Raw genomic sequence first — 20399 nt, 5'->3', positions numbered from 1 at the left:
TTCATGATGATTATTTATTCGTATTGTATTGCTTTGATGGCCTGCTGGCCGAATAAAGCTTGTGTGAAACAAACTGGTTGACTTTTTTTCAAAGTGGGTTTAGTAGGATTTTGTTGAATGTATGATTACTAAAATTGAGATACATTTTTTTGTCAGATTGTTTGCGGTGGAGGGAGCACCATTGAAATTACAGATAATGGAGTGCAATTGGTTTTGGAAGATATGGAGTTGTTTTTAAAAAAAGAATGAGGTGAAGCATTACACTGTATCATTGAATAGCCGTCAAGCCAACTGAGCTGTTGAGAGAGGGAACAGGTTGTTAAGGAAGGCTATTCAAACTGCTCTCACTTGTGCTTTGGAAGTGACTGACTTTGCCAAAGATCAAATGTGGGCTTACCACAATATGCCACATTCCGTGACGGCCATATCTCCTTTTCACTTACTCAGGGGTGTATGTTGTAATCCAAAAATATTACCTAATTGGTTGGAGAACAAAGCAAGCACGATGTCAGACGATCAGGGATTTTGAGGCTGCTAAAGCCAGAGTAAAAAAAGCTCAACAGAAAATGAAAGCTCGTCATGATGACCTTCGTAGGCTGTACACAAATACTTTGAAAGCAGGTGTTTGGATTATGTTAAAAAAGCATGTGTGGTAAAGGCGAAAAAAATGAATTTAATTTCCTGGGAACCTATTAAATTGTGCTAGTAAAAAAATGTTCTCTTAAGCTGTAAGATGATGGTGGTGTCTATGAGGAATCTTGTTCTTTAAACGATTTTCAAAAAGAGATTATAGATAAGAGGATACACAATTATAATGATTCACAACTGTTATAAAAGTAAATCTGAAGAGAAAGCTTGTGTTGAGAACCGTTCTACTGTTCAACAACATGAATCTCAAAGAGAATAGACTGAAAAGGAAAGTGTTAAGGGGCTATTAGAGTCATATAGTTCTGAGAGCGTACAGGATTTCATTAATGTTTATTCTTATTTACTGTTGCTTAATAGGTTAGACATGTATTCTCACTGAAGCCACGGAAACTTTGCTCAGTGAGTGCCATTTCTGGCGGGTCCACTAAGCAAAAACTTTGTTTTTGTAAAGCAAAAAAGAAATGTCTCTAAAACTCTGAGAGTTCCGCCCTTCCCCTTTTTTACCAGCATGAGGGAGTCATTTCTTGCGTTTCCTGTTTATGACCACCGGTGGAATATGTACAAGGGAACACTGCGGACAGCTGTTCTTTCGTAGATTGACCAACGGGACTTCGGTCACAGAGCTCCACAATCGAGACGGCAGAGGCCCCCCTGTCAGAACCATGGCTCATCCCGACTCTAAAATGCAGATAGGACATTTTCTGCTTTTTGGCAGATGTTTCACACCTCGACTCTAAATGTGGTCAAAGTATTTTACATCTGTGCACTTAAAATTATGTAACATGGGTATGTTCTAGCTTAAGTAGCCCTCTCGCATAATTGTTTACATTCCTATAATCAGTTATCTACTACACAAAATGTCACACAGGTCCCTACTTGAACCTTTATCGACCGAAACATTAAAGATCAGAGGGCATAATTTATTTATTTTGATTAGGGCGACATGGATACCTCCTTTTCAGTTAGGATAGTAATGTATACCAACAGCAGCATGATTCACTCTTGCCAATGTGGATGGGAAATCAAAATGTTGGGGATTATAAGTAAACATCATTCCAAATAATCTTTACAATACTTCCAGCTTAGTGAACATATGAGACTGACGCTATTAAAAGCACATATCCAAGCAAAATCATAATTCTTCCAACCATTTCTCGACTCCAGGGTGTTTATCCACCATTATATAAAAAGACGAACCTTTAGTATTTTTCAGTTCTTCAATCAGATAGCGGGCTTCCTCCTGTATCCTTTCTTCAATGCTTCTCTTTCCCATTCCGAAATTTCGTAGCGTCATTAAAGAGAAACGACGCATCTCCTTCCATCGCGATCCACTGGATAGGATAGGTCCTAGATAATAAAATAAGGAAGACATTATTTTACTATAACTATGCCAATATTTCTTTTTGAAGCTGGCTCCAGACAACCGTATTGAAGGAAGGCATAGACACGTCTATTCGCTAAACAAGTTCTGTCAAGTAGTTCAGTTATTAAAGCAAGGCAAATATCTGAAATGGGCTGTCTACAACAAAAAAGGTTACTTAAGTTGTCGGAATACAAAACATATGATCGGAGAACCAATAATAGTAAATGTGTCTCTTGTCCAATTGTTTTTCAGGCATGGAGTAATGATTTGTATGCAAGTACTCTGAAACATTCCTATGCAACTCATTCAACCTTAAGGAAGACATGGAGACCATCTAATTTTTCCACAATCTAGTCGCCGTTATGTTACTGCTCTGCATGACTATAACAAAGAGAGTATACAGCTCAGACACAATTTAGAGCGTAAAATCAAGATCCGTAGTGATTTCCAGGAAGGTATAGTATTTTGCTACTGGGTGTTGGGGGGGGGGGTGGTCTATTCCAAAAAGTATTTGATTAAGTCCAAAATATATTTCTTTCATCACTTCATATTGTTTGTCACGTAGCTCCCATTTCCTTTCTAGCTCAACAGCTAATGGGCAGGATTGGTTTTGACCAGCAGTGAAGCGCATACGCACATAACAAATTAGTCTGCAAAGAGTCCATTGTGTTCGTTGCCAGTGTGCTGCCCTGCACCCACGGCCGAAGCACTTATGACACTTGTTCCATTGACTGAACTTCTGAGTTGTGAGGAGCAGCATTAGAAAGTCTCTGTTGCCTACTGCACACAACTCAGTTGGACAGAAGGACATAATATTTGTGATTTTTAGGGGAATCTGGGAGGCGACCACCATAGGACTGGGAACTTCACTGTAAGGTGTCTTTTGGTCATCAATGAAAATTATAGCTCTTGTATTAAAGATGTAATTACAAAGAATCACATTTACATTACGGATGGGCGGAGTTCACGGAGTCCGCAAAGTTGTTAAAAAACTCTGCCACACTACACAGAGTTCTGTGAGCGGGCGGAGTTCCCCGTGGCGCCTGCTTGCATTTGACATCAAATGCAATGCAGAGTACGTTCTTGCATTCACAATTACATGTGAATGGCACCGCGCAGTTCCCAAGCGTGTGCCCATCTTTGTTTTTTACTCTGTTTATGGTGCTGGATGTGTTTTTTCATCCCTGTTAGACCTGACAGCCTTAGTGTGGTCACCCATAACTTTTTGCCTGCTTCCCTCCGCTTTGAGATACTGTGTTTGCTGGTTTTTAGAATCTGCGCACTTTACCACTGCTAACCAGTGCTAAAGTGCATATGCTCTCTCCCTTTAAACATGGTAACATTGGATCATACCCAATTGGGTTATTTAATTTACTTATAAGTCCCTAGTAGAGTGCACTATAAGTGCCCAGGGCCTGTAGATTAAAAGCTACTAGTGTGCCTGCAGCACTGATTGTGCCACCCACTTAAGTAGCCCTTGTCTCAGGCCTGCCTTTGCAAGGCCTGTGTGTGCAGTTTCACTGCCAATTCGACTTGGCATTTAAAAGTACTTGCCAAGCCTACAACTCTCCCTTTTTCTACATATAAGTCACCCCTAAGGTGTGCTCTCGGTAGCCCCTAGGGCAGGGTGCTGTGTGGAGAAAAGGCAGGACATGTACCTGAGTAGTTTACATGTCCTTGTAGTGTAGAACTCCTAAATTCGTTTTTACACTGCTGCAAGACCTGCTCCCTTCATAGGCTAACATTGGGGCTGCCCTCCTACATTGTTTGAGTGGTAGCTGCTGATCTGAAAGGAGTAGGAAGGTCATATTTAGTATGGCCAGAATGGTGATATAAAATCCTGCTGACTGGTGAAGTTGGATTTAATATTACTATTTTAGAAATGACACTTTTAGAAAGTGAGCATTTCTCTGCACTTAAATCTTTCTGTGCCTTACAATCCATGTCTGGCTGAGTTTAGTTGACAGCTCCTTGTGCATTCACTCAGACACACCCCAAACACAGGATACTCAGCCTCACTTGCATACATCTGCATTTTGAATGGGTCTTCCTGGGCTGGGAGGGTGGAGGGTCTACTCTCACACAAAGGACTGCCACACCCCCTACTGGGACCCTGGTAGACAGGATTGGACTGAAAGGGGACCTGGTGCACTTCTAAGCCACTCTTTGAAGTCTCCCCCACTTCAAAGGCACATTTGGGTATAAAAACAGGGCCTCTGCCCCTACCAACTCAGACACTTCCTGGGGAAGAAACCTGAACCAGAACCTGCATCCTGCCAAGAAGAACTGACTGGCTGCCCAAATAACTCACCTGACTGCTTTCTGAGGATGACTGCTGCCTTCCTGTTGCCCTGCTGCCTTGCTGCTCTCTTGCTGTGCTGCAGAAGTGCTCTCCAAGGGCTTGGATAGAGCTTGCCTCCTGTTCCCTGAAGTCTCAGGACCAAAAATAATTCTCTCCTCCAACTGAAATACCTGTGCGGTGAAAATTAGATGCACCACCTGCCAAAAACGACGCACAGCCTGCTCGCAGTGAAAAATTCACTGCACGCCGAGACTGAAAATACGCAGCACGACTTCGCGACAGAAGAGCGACGCAGCGCCAGCGGCGTGGCCGGAATTTCGATGCATGGCCCTCCTGGATCGATGCAAGCCGACCCAGAATGACGTAGCCTGACTTCCTGAGAGGAATTGACGCAGCGCCTGCGGTGCGTGAGAAATTTCCACGCATCGCCTACCAGAAGCGACGCAGTACCTGTGACTTTGCTCCGCAAGCCCAGGATTCCACGCATCATCCCCGGAGTGTTTAAAAAACCCGCAACCCGAAGAGGATCCAAGTCCGCCCGCCGGAAAATCAACGCAACGTCTTCCCCGCATGGAAAATAATGACGCAAGTCCGTGTGCGAATGGGCGACGTCGAAGCACACCTACCGTTTTTCCACGTATCTCCTCCTCTGTGGTCCCTTACGAGAATTTTTCAATGCAAACCAGGTACTTTGCCCTGCAAGAGACACTTGTTGTTTCCAGGAGAACGTACAACACTTTTTATTGCTTTTACAGCAACATTTTAATTCTGAGACACTTTGTATTACTTTTGCAGTAATATTGCAATGTATACTTATTGAATTTTAATCGTTTTGACCTGCATCTTTTCAGATAAATATCATATATTTTTCTAAACACTGTGTAGGGTAGTTTTGTGGTGCTATATTTTTTATGATTTATTGCACAAATACTTTACACATTGCCTTCTAAGTTAAGCCTGATTGCTCAGTGACAAGCTATCAGAGGGTGGGCACACCCCGTTACCAATATTTTCAATCATCCATCCTTCTAATTAATCTACCCCTCATTTTCATTTTTTCTATTAGTGTGTCTTTTTGTCTTTGTGACTTTTTGTATTTTTGTTTCTTTTTCTTTTTACTTCCTTAGTTATTTCTTCCTATTTTCCTTCTCCTGTTTATTTTTTCTTAACCCACCACCCAGAGCCATGGCAGAGCAGGGAGACACCGGTGAACAGGGGACCAGCAACTCCAGTCCCCCCCAAACAGCCAACAGCAGACATCTACCTTGCAGCCCTGGCCCATCTTCTGATGGTGGCAGCACTGGTTCTGTACATGAAGCGCCATGCTGGGAGCCGGCAGCAGGACTGACAGTGGTTACCACCTGCAAGAGCATCGGCTGCGTTGGGGAAGGGTGCGCTGGTGTATTTGGTGCACCACCCTGGTCCAGTACACCACCAAGCTGCTGACTCACCGCTGGGCAGATATCATTGACCGCGAGCAGGACCTGCTTGACCTACAATGCCAACTTTCTCCTGAATAGCATGCTGCTTACACTTAGAGTTAAGTTACAGTTAGTTTACATTAAGAATATTATTATGACATCCAGTTAGAGCCAGGTAGGTGCTCAGCGTTACCTCATCATACTCAGCGGCTCTCACTTTGGCTGAAATATTTAAGAAGGCATTGCAACGCAGACTCCTCTGTCCTGTCACAATGTGAATTAGTGATATCAGTGAGTTAGCGTTCTCTGTGACTTTCTTTATGCAGCTCATATAGTCCCAAGCAATTTCACAGTGATTTGTAGTAATAGTATGCATCTATGCTTTCCAAAAATGGGAGACTGAGTTGATCTATCAAAGAGGCTGTGAAATGTGAAAAGAAACAAAGATCATTCCTGTTTTATTTTCTTTATTTCTTACATGAGCTCCCAAGGGCAAGAAGAGGAGCAGCAATGAGGTGGATGAAGGAAGAGCTGGGGATGAGGTGCGGACAATCAACACCTCTGCTGAGGGCTCTGCTAACCCCAGTAAGTCCTAATATTCATTATTAATATTCTCCTAACCTTTACCTCTGCCCACTATTATCCTACTTGTACTGTCTTTTCTTTTTTTCCGGCTCTCCTATCCAATTTTAGTTTAATTCCTGCTATCCCTGCATTATGTTTTATTATTTCATGGTTTTTTTTGGTAGCTGACCGGAAACAAGCATCCAGAAACTAGTGTGGGGGCATCACCCCTCATAAGCCAGGCCAGCTTCAAGCAAGTGGTACAGAGAGCAAGGCACCCATGTCTGGCCATGCCCTGGCCCCTTAGGGCAACTTTAGCAACACAAAAGGATGAAGGACAGAATGCTGAAAGTTTTCAAACACTAACCCCAAGTCACAGATCTGGGTTTAATCCATTGTTCTTTTGCTTATCATGCCACCCCAGTTTGGAACCAGCCATGTACAAATTAGTATTTTCCCTGTTCCGGGAACAGTCTAGCCCGAACAGCCAGACCAGGTCTTCCCCAGAGTGGAAACAAGCATCCTGGGACCATTTTCAGGGTATCACCCCTTATCAGCCAAGCTGGCTTGAATCCAATGGCACAGTGAGCAAGGGACCCATGTCTGGACATACCATAACCACTTAGGGTGACTTTAGCAGCACAAAAGCATGATGAGTGGTGTTAAAAGGTGGGTCTCTAGCCAGGCTAGCTTGAATCCAGTGGCACACTGAGCAAGGAACCAATGTCTGGGCATTCTCTGGCCACTTAGGGTGACCTTAGCAACACAAAAGGATGATGGACGGAGTGCTTAATTTTTTCACACTCACCCCGGTCACAGATCTGTGTTTAATCCATTGTTTTGCTCACCATGCTACCCTAATTTGGACCCAACCATATGCAAATCAGTCTTGACCTTTCACCCATGTGAGCAGTCTAACTTAAACTGCCAGGCCAGGTCCTCCCTGGACCAGAAACTAACATCCTGGGGCCAGTTTTGGGGTATCACCCTTCATCAGCCATGCTAGCTTGAATCCAGTTGCACAGTGAGCAAAGTACCAACATCTGGGCATACCCTGGCCAATTAGGGCAAGTTTTGCAACACAAAAGGATGATTGACGGAGTGCTGAAACTTTCCAAACAGTCACCACCAGTCACAGATTTGGTTTAATCCATCAATTCTTTTGCTCACCATGCCACCCCAGTTTGGACCCAGTCACATGCAAATCAGTCTTGACCCGCTCCCCATGGGAACAGTCCAGCCCAAACTGCCAGGCTTCTTCCTACCTGGACCAGAAACAAGGTTCCTGGGACCATTTTCTGGGTATCATCACTCAGCCAGGCTGGCTTGAATCCAGTGGCACAGTGCGCAAGGGAACAACATCTGAGTATACCCTGACCACTTACAGTGAGTTTAGCAGCACAAAAGGATTATGGGTGGTGTTAAATATTGGGTCTCTAGTTGGCAGAGGTATACACCCTAGTCCAAGTAGGGACCACAATCCTAGTCAGGGTAAGTCGCAACACAATTCAAATTATCCTGTGCCTACCCTCTGTTAGCCTGGCACTGAGCAGTCAGGCTTAACTGAGAAATATAGATAACAAAAATAGAAAAACACAGGTTTAGAAAATAGATAATATTTATCTGAATTATATAAGGTCAAAATTACAATGATTCAATGAGCACAAGTTGAAGTATCACTTTTTAAAAGTTTAGAAGAGTCTCAATCCTTAGAAATCAATAGCTGTTTCTTTCTAACATACAGTACCTGGGATGTATCAGAAATAACGATGCATGGGGGCCGAATAGGAGAAGATACGTGTGAAAATAAGGTGTTGCGTTGGATTTTTCAGCACAGCACAGACGATGTGTTGCTTCTTTCCCTGCTGCAAGGGTTTGCATCATTTTTCAGGCGCGCAGTCTTGGTTCCTCATTGCAGCGCGGGGATATTTTGATGCCCAGGGACGATGCAGTGGTGCTTAGAAAACATGGTGGAGTAGTGCCTTTTATCTTGCTGGAGATCTGAGAGCCATTGATTCCAAAAGAGGATGTTCTTGCTTGGCAGGAAGCTCGAGCTCCAACTCTGCTCCAATTTTAGGAAGATCTACTGCTGCTGGCTGTGTCTACTATCCACTTTATTCTGTTTCCTGAAATAATTGGGTACTACTTTGTGATAGGGACAAATTCTGCTTGTCGGAGTCACCCTGATTGCAGTAGCCACCTCACTGACAGACATGGTTTTGGGCTTAGGTTAGGGTGGTGCTGCAGATGCAGGAGTGCCCAGCCTGCTGCAGAGGAGGAAGGCCCCCTGTCTGTCTGTGCAGTTATCTTCATCTTCAGACCCTCACAGCCCCCCTCAGATCCCAAATCTGCACCTTCCCCCCCCCCAGCCCCAGGAGGAGGAGGGAGCCTAGAAATGTCTGCACAGCTTTCTGCTCAGCTGCAGAACACCACCGTTTTTTTTACCACACACCACCTGCGCGGTCATATGCCAGAGGTTCGATCAGTAAATCTTCCGAGCTGCCAAACTCTGCATGTCTTGCATCTGGAAACAAGTCTTAAATGCACAAAATGATTATATATGATGAAGATATTATTGTAAATCTGTAAAAGCTGTCATAAACAATGAGCTCCAGTATTCGGGACAATATCAATGAAATCAGCGACAGAGGAACCTGAACATAAACTGACAGATCCTAGTAGAAGAAGTCAAGGCCAATTCAGTGGCTATAAGAAGTGACCTCCACAAAATTAAGGCAACAACACTGACAAACCACCTCCTGTACAAACCGGTGTCAACCACCAGCTTTGCTCGTGGGATTGGTATGATTTGACTACAGCACTGCTCTGCTTCCTAGAATGATAAAAGACCACCATTCAATGCTCTAGGTGTATTGTAAACCCTTTCTGGCCAAACTACAGCAACCAGAGAAAAACAACTGAGTGGAGCCAGACAACTGAAGGGTAAAGGAAGGAGGCTTCTGCTAAATCAGAGTACTACTCCCGTTTCCATCAACCAGGAGAAGAAAGGATCTTTCCCCACAAATTGACTATTATTTTACTAACACTTTGAACATTGTCATAAGCAGAAATTGAACTACAATTATGCCTTGAGAAAGCCCTGGTGAACGCACCTCATAGGGCGAAATACGTGTTGGCTGAGTACTCTCTATGTTCTTCGCTTCACCTACCTGTTGCACGATATGAAGTTAATTATCACTGCCTCATAAACTACAAGTCTGACTACATGTCTCGGAGAACTTTTCCGTTTTTCTAAGGAACATCATATGCTCACGAAATATTGTATAATTGGCAATTGGATGCCTATAAATCAACAATAAATAAGTGGGAACTTACCATTTATCATTAAGATGCAGGAGTGCTGCTTCCAGTTTCCTCCCAACTGATACTCCAAAACTGGTCCCAGGATGCTTGTTTCTGGTCCAGGGCAGGCACACTTCTCCCTGAAAAGGTTGCGTTCGGCATACCACTGTTGGAAAGCTACTTCTTCTCACTAACCACTCTCTTGGAAGCAACTTTCTTTGTGGCCTTCTTAACACTCTCAGTTGGCAGTGGCACTAAGCTGCCCAAGTGGAAGAGATTTTAGGACTCAACTGTACAGGCCTTCCCCTTGGCTATACTGTGGGTGCAGTGCTGTCTCTTCTCATGTACACCTAATGGCACCGAGCAAAAAAAACATGTAGTTTTGAAAATGTGGCATTGTTGCAGGTTGAAATAGTACAGGCAAATGAAATCTTAGAGCTGTTGTTTAATTATATAATGAACACCAATTTAATGAAACATTGTAAAGTCAAACCACACCACCACACAATAGACTTTCATTTCAAATCGGGCAGCACAACATGCAGATATTGTTCTTTGATTTTTCTTTATCTGTTTTAAAGGAGACACCTGTAGTAGTCAGAGACAGGTGCAGAGGTAAATGGAATAGCCCTTAAAAAATCTAGGGCAGCAAGGTAGTACAGGGGAAATAGAATAATCATTAAAAAAAAGAATTATGCTGCAGTGATTTGTCTGTAGTTCTCTGCAGCCAGGGTGTCCAGGAAGAAACGTTATTAAGAAACCAAAGGTTGTAGTGTGGTTGTGAGCCCTTGGTGGACCCGCCTTTGGTGGATGGATGGATGTGGATGGATGGATGAATGGTTGGATGGAACGGTTATGGATATGAATGGTTGGCTGTATCAATGGAAACTGCAGAATTAAATAAAATGAAATAAAAAAGATTAAAAAATCTAAAAAAATCTAAAAAACTAAAATAAAAATTAAGTGACAAAACAAAAGATTTAAAAGTTTTTTAGAAAAATGAAACAAATAGAAAAAATAAATACAAAATAAAAAATATATTGAAATAACAAATAAACAAAAATGTAATTAAAAGATAGAATAAAAAACTAAAACACAAAATAAAAATAAAAAATAATAAAAAGTTAAAATATAAACTAAAAATAAACAAATGATAAATAATTAATTATGTTAATATGTCATCCTATGACAAAGACGCACTGACTGGATGCACCAAAATGGCTAAGAGGTGCATGGTAAAACAGCAACAAGGAGGAAGGAAGCATGGCAAACAAACAACACATGCAAGCTTATGGCAAAGGTAGGTTCACTTACTGAATGGACAAAATGGCCACAAGCCACAAGGTCAAACAACAACAGTAAGGAAAAGGGAGGCATGAGTAACAAAGAAAATCCCATGCAATCCTATGGCAAAGACACACTGGCAGGATACACAAAATGGCTGCCAACCACATGGTGAAACAACAACAATAAGGAACAGGGATGCATGGGGAACAAAGAAAAACCCATGCAAACCTATGGCAAAGGGACACTGGCTGGATGTACAAAATGGCTGCCAGCCATATGGTCAAACAACAATGGCAAGGAACAAGGAGACATGGCAAACAAAAAACACATGCAAGTCTATGGCAAAGGGACACTGGCAGGATGGACGAAATGGCTGCCAGTCACATGGTCAAACAACAACAACAAGGAGCAATGAGGCATGGGGAAGAAAGAACACAGGCAAGCCTATGGCAAAGGGACACTGGCTGGATGGACAAAATGGCTGTCAGCCACATAGTTAACTAGCGACAACAATAAACAATGAGGCATGGGGAACAAAGAAAGAACACATGCAAGCCTATGGCAAAGGAAAACTGTCTGCATGTACAAAATGGCTGCCAGCCACATCGTCAAACAACAAGGAGCAAGGAGAACAAAGAAGAACACATGCAAACCTATGGCAAAGACGCATTGGCTGGATGCAGAAAATGGCAACCAGCCACATGGTCAAATAACAACTGCAAACAAGGAGGCATGGAGAATAAAGAACACATGCAAGCCTATAGACATAGACTACACAAAATGGCCCCTGGTCACATGAACTGGAGTGGAAAGACAAATGGTGGATGATGATGAACACACACACAGACAGACACACACTGACCATAAGGAGGCATGGTGGTGACACGGACGGAAACAGTAACATTATTTCAGCAATGCAAAACTTGAAAAGTAATTGAGCTTTAAAAATTTCACAACAACATTACACACTTCATCCTATGCCATCAAATATTACCACACAGCATATACACTTTCTGCAGAAAAAAATGGTATGCAAAAAATAGCCAACATTTTTAATTTAATTCAAAGCCCTAATTTAACTTTTAAAAACATATAGGGGGTCATTCTGACCCCGGCGGTCTAAGACCGCCGGGGCCAGGGTCGGCGGGAGCACCGCCGACAGGCCGGTGGTGCTCCCAAGGGCATTCCGACCGCGGCGGTAAAGCCGCGGTCGGACCGGCAACACTGGCGGTCTCCCGCCAGTGTACCGCCGCCCTTTGGAATCCTCCAAGGCGGCGCAGCTAGCTGAGCCGCCGAGGGGATTCCGACCCCCCCTACCGCCATCTAGTTCCCGGCGGTCCGCCCGCCGGGAACCGGATGGCGGTAGGGGGGGTCGCGGGGCCCCTGGGGGCCCCTGCAGTGCCCATGCCACTGGCATGGGCACTGCAGGGGCCCCCGTAAGAGGGCCCCTACAAGTATTTCACTGTCTGCTTGGCAGACAGTGAAATACGCGACGGGTGCAACAGCACCCGTCGCACCTTCCCACTCCGCCGGCTCGATTACGAGCCGGCATCCTCGTGGGAAGGGAGTTTTTCCCTGGGCTGGCGGGCGGTCTTTTGGCGACCGCCCGCCAGCCCAGGGAAAAACTTAGAATACCCTCCGCGGTCTACTGACCGCGGTGCGGTATTTCGGAGGGGGGAACTCTGGCGGGCGGCCTCCGCCGCCCGCCAGAGTTAGAATGACCCCCATGCTACTGAAATATTTATTTTATGCACTGATCACTATTAGTACTGGTCCTACTGGCTAGATGGCCCTTTGGAAATCCAGGCCACACAGTAAAATAATATTGCAAATGTTACAAACATGTATAAATGGAAAAGTACTGAGCTGTGCAGCAATTTTCCTTCACAAAAAATAAAAAATCAATGAAATGCAAATAAATAACTAGGCCTATACTTAAACTCCAAGCCACCAACAACTATAATTTTTTTAAATCTAATTAAAGTACAGACATTGGTGCATGCCCAAGCAACTAGATAACATCTTTATTCAATAGTTTTGGAACTTACTTGTGTGATTTCACAAAAACAAAGTCCTTAAATCCAAAGGTGCATCCAGGCGACAAGGAGAGTGATCGTTCCACATCAAAATCGAAGTGAAAAGTGACTAGGAGGTGGACAAAGCAATATAAGGAACCTGCTGAACAGGAACAGAAAGTTGGAGTTTCTGGGACACTTCCTTTCTGTTTGAACAAAGGGCTTCTCAATCTAACAAAACAACTTGAAGGGTCCACTGGAGAAGAAATTCGACATTTTTTGACTAGATTTAGATTTATCTGGAGTAGAAAATCTACTCCAGGTGCATTCATGCTCACAAGCAGGACTGTTTTGGCAGTCATCGTGGCAGGAAGGAGTGGAAGTAAACGTGAAGTCTCTTGCATGCGGCCGGAAACAGCACGACTGAATGCAAAGTCTTGTGCACACCAGCCCAGGAGTATTGTGGCACTCATAAGAGAATGCCAAAACCCAACCTTGAATGAGCGAACAAACTCTGTTCCATGCCAGATTGCAGAAATCACATAGTGCGAAGCGCCTAAATTCTGCAAATTCCACTGGTGAAGCAGAGTTCCAATGCCGGGCCTGATTCACAAATATGAATTATGTGCAGAGGAAAGCTGCAATATGGCACTATGGGGGTTATTCCAACTTTGGAGGAGGTGTTAATCCGTCCCAAAAGTGACGGTAAAGTGACGGATATACCACCAGCCGTATTACGAGTTCCATAGGATATAATGGACTCGTAATACGGCTGGTGGTAAATCCGTCACTTTTCCGTCACTTTTGGGACAGATTAACACCTCCTCCAAAGTTGGAATAACCCCCAATGTCACTGGGACGCTTACCACCTCCTGGGCTTAACTTTCACATTTAACTGTTCTTAGGTGCATTGGCTCATTTAGTTCAGTTGAAGCTACCCAAGTTTAACATTCCCAGAATGCACTGGTTCTATGTAAAAGCTCTGGCCTGGATACTCTCTGTGTTCCATTGGTGGGTGCTATGGCCAGCATTTTTCCATGGATGCACCCTATATGCCATGGGTGCCCCTTATGCTAACAATAACAAATTGTATTCCAAATCTGAAATGTTGCTATTGATGTTATCCATGTAACAAGGGCGAGCCTTTTGTCATGTCTGCTCCCCCCATATGCCACATCAGATTACAATCACTTCTAATGTGCTAGCGCCAGCATTTTGCCATGATTGTTCCATACCCAGAATTACCACACACATGCCTGTGCCAGCCTTTTGCCATGGAAGTCCTGTTTATCAAGTATTATATCTAGTAAGCCAGGTCCCTGCCTGCTAATAATTGCCTTCAGTATGCCAACACCAGTATTTTTCCACGGCTAAAAGAAGACTCCCAAGCATAACACCATATTGCCACTCGTGCTAATTTACCTTCACTATTTAACGCTCATTCTCACCTACACACTCGTACAGAATCATTCTCATTCATTTGCACTTATTTATTCTCACTCTTGCACTCAAGCTTACACTATCACACATTGTTATTCATTCTTACACTGCTTAACTCACACCTACTCACTCACACTGACATGAGCTCACTCTTACCCTCCCTCCATCATTCTCACTCACCCTGACTCGCACATACTCACTTATCGAAAATTGATATGATTTATTGCCAATCCTAACAGATGGACACTTTCACTCACACACATGCTCACATAAACTCACACTTGCACATAAACATTCACTCTGCTACACAAATACTGGCTTATTCACTAGCATGCACACAGCATACATTTAAAAAATGTTTTACTTACATGGGAGTCCGGTTTGTATTACACTGACTGCAAATAATATACAAATATTCACTTAGTCTAGTTAAAAATGAGCTGAAAACAAGGAAGGAGATACAGCTCCTGTCTCCTTGCCAATGATTTTGCCACCTCTGACGTCTAGGGTCACAATGGCAGTACCAGAGGTCACATGGAGCAAGCCAGGGTTCGCAGCTATGACCCCAGGTAACACCTAAGAGATGTCCATGGGAGTGTTGTCCATAAAATGCACACTTGGTGGAGAAATGCTTGCTCTCCCTACTATGGCAAGTGCAGAAGAAGCCATGCCTACAAAAATAGAAAGGATATAGGTGGTCATTACGACCCTGGCGGACGGTGTTAAAGCTGCGGAAATACCGTAAACAGGCCGGCTGACAAAAAAGGGAATTACGACCCTGGCGGTAACCGCCAACAAAGACAGCCACTTTAACACTTCGTCCGCCACGGCGGTACAGACAAACAGCGTGGCGGTCACCGCCAACAGACAGGTGGGAGACAAAGTACCGCCCACACTATTACAACACACCAATCCGCCACCTTTTCCGGGGCAGATTCACCGTGGATAAAAACACGGCGGAAACAGCCTTTGCTATGGGAAAATGCTCACCTCAAAACACTCCACGAGGAACGATGACTCCATGGAGCCGGAACTCCAAATACTACCTGCCCTTGTCTTTCTGCTCCTGTACGAACAACAGCGACGTCGGCGCAGAACATACCGGTGAGTACTGCATCTACGACACGGGGAGGCAAAAGTTAGGGGGACACCCATCAAACACCCCCACCCTCGCATATTACAACATACACACCAAAGCAATCCCCCCGGAAGAATGCAAAGACAAAGCGAGATCCGTTCAAATGTTGTAATGTGCCAATATACATGTCATATAAAAAATATACTGAATCATATCTCGAAATCTGTCATATTTATATATACAATACAAGAAGTAGTGCAGATATGTACACAACAATGTCCGTGCACCAACAGTCCAAAAATGCATGGGCGAGGCCCACAATAGATACCTGACCAAAATCCGAGAGAACACTACCGGGGCATCAGATTGAAACACTACAGGCACCTCAGGGGGAAGGGGAGGGGGGGGCACCTCAGCCACATGACTGCAAAGCCAGATCCACGACGGGGCTCCATGCCCATTGATGTATCCTGGGGAGTGTAAAGCCACAGTCTCTCAAGTCTATACAGTGGGTGGGTTGCCCACTGGACCGTCCTGGGGAGTGCAAAGCCACAGTCTCTCAAGTCTCTACAGTGGGTGGCTTGCCCACTGTGCCATCCTGGGGAGTGCAAAGCCACAGTCTCTCAAGTCTTTACAGTGGGTGGGTTGCCCACTGGACCATCCTGGGGAGTGCAAAGCCACATTGACGCAAGTAGATGCAGTTCTCAACTGGTACTGGGTGGGACTGGTGGCCAGACTGGATGAGTCTCCCCGTGAAAGTTCCTGTCCTGTCACTGTCCCAGCTGCACATGGGAGAAGGATGCCTGATGTGGCGGCCTATTCATACCCACACGGTCTTTGCCCTGATCAGCGGTCTTCACCATGGGGGTCTTGGCCTTGTTCAGCGGTGCTTTGCCATGGCGGTCTTGGCCTTGTTCAGCGGTGCTTTGCCATGGCTGGCTATGGACTGTTCAGCGGTCTTCACCATGGCGGTCTTGGCCTTGTTCAGCGGTGCTTTGCCATGGCTGGCTATGGACTGTTCAGCGGTGCTTCACCATGGCGGTCTTGGCCTTGTTCAGCGGTGCTTTGCCATGGCTGGCTATGGACTGTTCAGCGGTGCTTCGCCATGGCGGTCTTGGCCTTGTTCAGCTGTGCTTTGCCATGGCTGGCTATGGACTGTTCAGCGGTAGCCTGAGATGGCGGTTCAGATACTGACATTGGTGTGTGGCATGACGAACTCCACACTGGACATTGGAGTGTGGCATGGCGAACTCCACACTGGACATTGGTGTGTGGCATGACGAACTCCACACTGGACATTGGGGTGTGGCATGACGAACTCCACACTGGACATTGGGGTGTGGCATGACGTTCCATCATCGCCCAGCGGGGCTGTGGGATCCTGGTCCCTCCTGGGCACTGACTCCGGCGGTGGTCTCCTGACCAGTGGCGATACTCGGGCCCTCCTGGGCAATGACTCTGGCGGTGGTCTCCTGACCAGTGACGATACTCGGGCCCTCCTGGGCAATTACTCTGGCGGTGGTCTCCTGACCAGTGATGATACTCGGGCCCTACTGGGCAATGACTCTGGCGGTGGTCTCCTGACCAGTGACGATACTCGGGCTCTCTTGGGCACTGACTCTGGCGGTGGTCTCCTGACCAGTGATGATACTCGGGCCCTCCTGGGCACTGACTCTGGCAGTGGTCTCCTGACCAGTGACGATACTCGGGTCCTCCTGGGCAATGACTCTGGCGGTGGTCTCCTGACCAGTGACGATACTCGGGCCCTTCTGGGCAATGACTCTGGCGGTGGTCTCCTGACCAGTGACGATACTCGGGCCCTCGTGGGCAATGACTTTGGCGGTGGTCTCCTGACCAGTGACGATACTCGGGCCCTCCTGGGCAATGACTCTGGCGGTGGTCTCCTGACCAGTGACGATACTTGGGCCCTCCTGGGCACTGACTCTGGCGGTGGTCTCCTGGCGGAGGGACAGTTTCTGACGGACACTGGGATGGGTAGTTGGAGGGGGTCTGGGAGTGGAGGTAGAGGAGGTGGTTGTAGGAGGTGTCACTTTAGGTGTTTTGGGTGCAGGTGCAGGTACTGGAGGCTGTCGTGAGGTGGATGGATGTTGGGTGAGTGATTGCCGGCGTTTGTGTAATTTGGGAGGGGGCGTCACAGACACACTGGGAGAGGACACAGGGAATGTGTAAATGGCAGTGGAGGTGGTGAGTGCAGGTGAGCGGCTTGTGGTGCTGGGTGTTCTGGTGCGAGTCCTAGTGCCTGTAGTGGTGGTGCATGCAGGTGTGTGTGTAGACGAGACTGGGAGGGAGGAGGGAGAAGAGGAGGAGGGGGACACAGTGGAGACAGTGGATGTTGTTGTGTCTGTATGGGTGTGATGCTTGTGTGAGTGCCTGTGGTGTGTGTGGTGCCTATGTTTGCTTGAGCAACTTTTGGGTGTTGACTTGTGTGCCTGCTGGTCTGTAGGTGTGCTTGGGATGGGCTGGGGTATAGGGGATTGGGTCTGGGTGGAGGAGGTTGGGGGGGGAGGCTGGACACAGGGACAATGGCTGTCATCAGTGCTGAAGCCAGAGATTGCAGGGTTCGCTGAAGGACAGCCTGACCAGAATGAATGCCTTCCAGGAATGCATTACCGTGTTTCAACTCTCGTTCTACACCCTGGATGGCATTCACAATGGTAGACTGCCCAACAGTGAGTGACCTGAGGAGGTCAATGGCCTCCTCACTGAGGGCAGCAGGGGTGACTGGGGTAGGGCCTGAGGTGCCTGGGGCGAAGGTGATGCCCACCCTCCTGGGTGAGCGGGCACGGGACACACGCTGAGGGGCTGCTGGGAGGGCGGTGCTGGTAGGGGAGGTGGCGGCTGTACCTGTAGAAGTGGGGCGCACAGATGGTGCCGCCACCACAGGGAAGCTCCCATCGGCGGACGAGTCCGTTTTGCTGGTTGGTGATCTGGTGGCTGACGTGAAGCTCCCCTCGCCCTCCGTCCCACTGGTGAATTCAGAGTCTGTGGTGTGGCCCTCCATGGCCATGTGGGATTCAGCTCCCTCGTGCTCAGGTGCCACTGTACCTCCGCCTGTTGATGCTGATGTACAAAAGGACAGGGAGAGCAAGAAAAGGGGGGAGACAGAAGAAAGAGAGTTTTAGTGCATGGCATACCGCTACCGTTGGCGGACAAGACAGACGCAGCAGCACCATGCATTACGCCGTGCTCCTGCCCTCTGCACATGCTATTTCTGGGATATGGCCAACATGGCAATGGTAGTAATCTGCCCACATGGATGGCAAAGGGGCAACTATACATCAACTTGCCTCTGTTTTGAGCTGGGGTAGAGTGCCACATGGCCTACATAACGGAGGGACCTTGCCTACCTAACTCGCCCTGGCCTAGGGACACCCACAGCCCACCACCCCCACCCAGACACCTCCACTGCACACAAAGTCCATATGATGAGGTAGTACTCACCCCCTTGTGTCTGCTGTGATGTCCTTAAGCGTCCATCCAACTCCGGATAGGCCACCGCCAGGATCCTGAACATCAGGGGGGTCATGGTGCGACGGGCACCCCTCCCACGTTGGGAGGCCATCCCCAGCTGAGCCTTTGCCGTCTTCTTGCTGCAGCGGCGCATGTCCTCCCATCTCTTACGGCAGTGGGTGCCCCATCTCTGGTGGGCCCCCAGGGTCCGGACTTCCTTGGCGATGGCACGCCAAATGTCCCTCTTCTGGTGGGCGCTGACCTACATGACATGCACAAGGAAAGAGGACAGTCATTACCTACTGCACCGTCGTTGTGATTGGCCCCCTCCCAACTCTATCCCTGTGGCCCATTCATCCCCATGCATAACTGCCACGCAGTAATAGATGGATAGACGGCAGGTCATGGAGGATCAGGAGTGCACTGCATTGCGTAGTTTGGAGGCAGAAAGAGCTCAGTACACTGGGTAGAAGGCGGCTGGCATACAACACCTGGAGATCACTGTCGAAGATGAACACAGAGCTCCCACGTTTTCTAGGTCTATGTATGAGTTGCTCATCCCATATAGGACAGGAGCAGCTATTTTCCCTAGTAGAACCTGGGCATTCCGAACATATTCAAAACAATGGTTTACCTGGAACTGATTTATACAAACTTTGTAGATAGGCAAACAAATCTATTCTAAATAAACAGTTAATGTAGTAAAACCACTAACACACTGTAGACTTATGGGTGTTTTTAATTGAACCAGAAAACATAGTAACTACACATGTAATGCAGCAACTTGTAGACCATGCTGAAATTGGACACGTCACATACAAGGTGTAATATGCAGACAAATCAACAAATGTGCACTAGGTACCAAGGTGAAAAGGCACACAGTAGCGAACAAGTGACAATTTTATGTACATGCAGCAGCTTTCAATTTGTGTTTATAAATGTGCACATATGTGAATGAATGCAAATGGCAAATTCTTCGGACCCAAGGGCATCAATGCTGGAGATAAAAAAAGGAGGTTGTAGAGTTTGGGAAGATGTCTGGCTATTCCTTGAATTAGAATAAGTCTCAGCTGGTGGTTAATAAATATGTACAGTTCGTCGATACTTCTATAGTGGAAAAAGCTGTATAAGTATAGAAGCAGACGGAGAAATGTTGGTTGAATCAAAGCTGATGCCGGTAATTCATAAGGCTAAAGGGGATTTACAGAGGATGAACAATTTACACCTCTCTTTTAGTGGCCAATGTAACGTAATTAAGATGTTATTCCTACCCAAGGTTCTCTGTTTCTGTAGAGCAATTCCATTTGAATTTAAAAGTCTATGGTTTAAAATGACGAAAGAAATGGTGGGTAGTTTCATCTGGTCATATGCTAAAACTAGAAGAGGTCTTAGATATTTGATGCTACCCAGAAACTGAGGAGCATTGGCAGTTCAACATTTTAAGTATTATTAGTGGGCAGCAGCATTAAAATATATGAAATCACTTAGAGTTAGGAGTGAGGAAAAA

The 20399-nt window shown here is 46.1% G+C and overlaps 2 protein-coding genes across 3 annotated transcripts in view; both read right to left on the bottom strand.

Moving 5' to 3' along the window:
- The window catches only part of LOC138299950 (cytochrome P450 2G1-like), a 278392-nt gene that overhangs the window by 200408 nt on the left and 57585 nt on the right, over window positions 1-20399 (bottom strand). The window contains exon 3 of one of the 2 annotated variants that reach the window (XM_069238678.1): window positions 1846-1995. The exons of the other annotated variant lie outside the window; for it this stretch is intronic. Within the exon in view, the coding sequence (XP_069094779.1) occupies window positions 1846-1995 (150 nt within the window). The remainder of the gene's footprint in view (window positions 1-1845; window positions 1996-20399) is intronic. 2 annotated transcript variants of the gene reach the window in all.
- LOC138299951 (uncharacterized) lies at window positions 15314-19145 on the bottom strand. Its single transcript, XM_069238680.1, has 2 exons — window positions 18884-19145; window positions 15314-18502 (listed from the first exon to the last, which is right to left on the bottom strand). Exons 1-2 carry the CDS (start codon window positions 19044-19046, stop codon window positions 17574-17576), a joined length of 1092 nt encoding a protein of 363 aa, XP_069094781.1. The 5' UTR covers window positions 19047-19145; the 3' UTR covers window positions 15314-17573.

Source organism: Pleurodeles waltl, chromosome 6 (genome assembly GCF_031143425.1).
Source record: "Pleurodeles waltl isolate 20211129_DDA chromosome 6, aPleWal1.hap1.20221129, whole genome shotgun sequence".
NCBI lineage: Eukaryota > Metazoa > Chordata > Amphibia > Caudata > Salamandridae > Pleurodeles > Pleurodeles waltl.
Note: the sequence above shows the minus strand (reverse complement) of the source record. Positions and strands in the feature narration are given on the sequence as shown.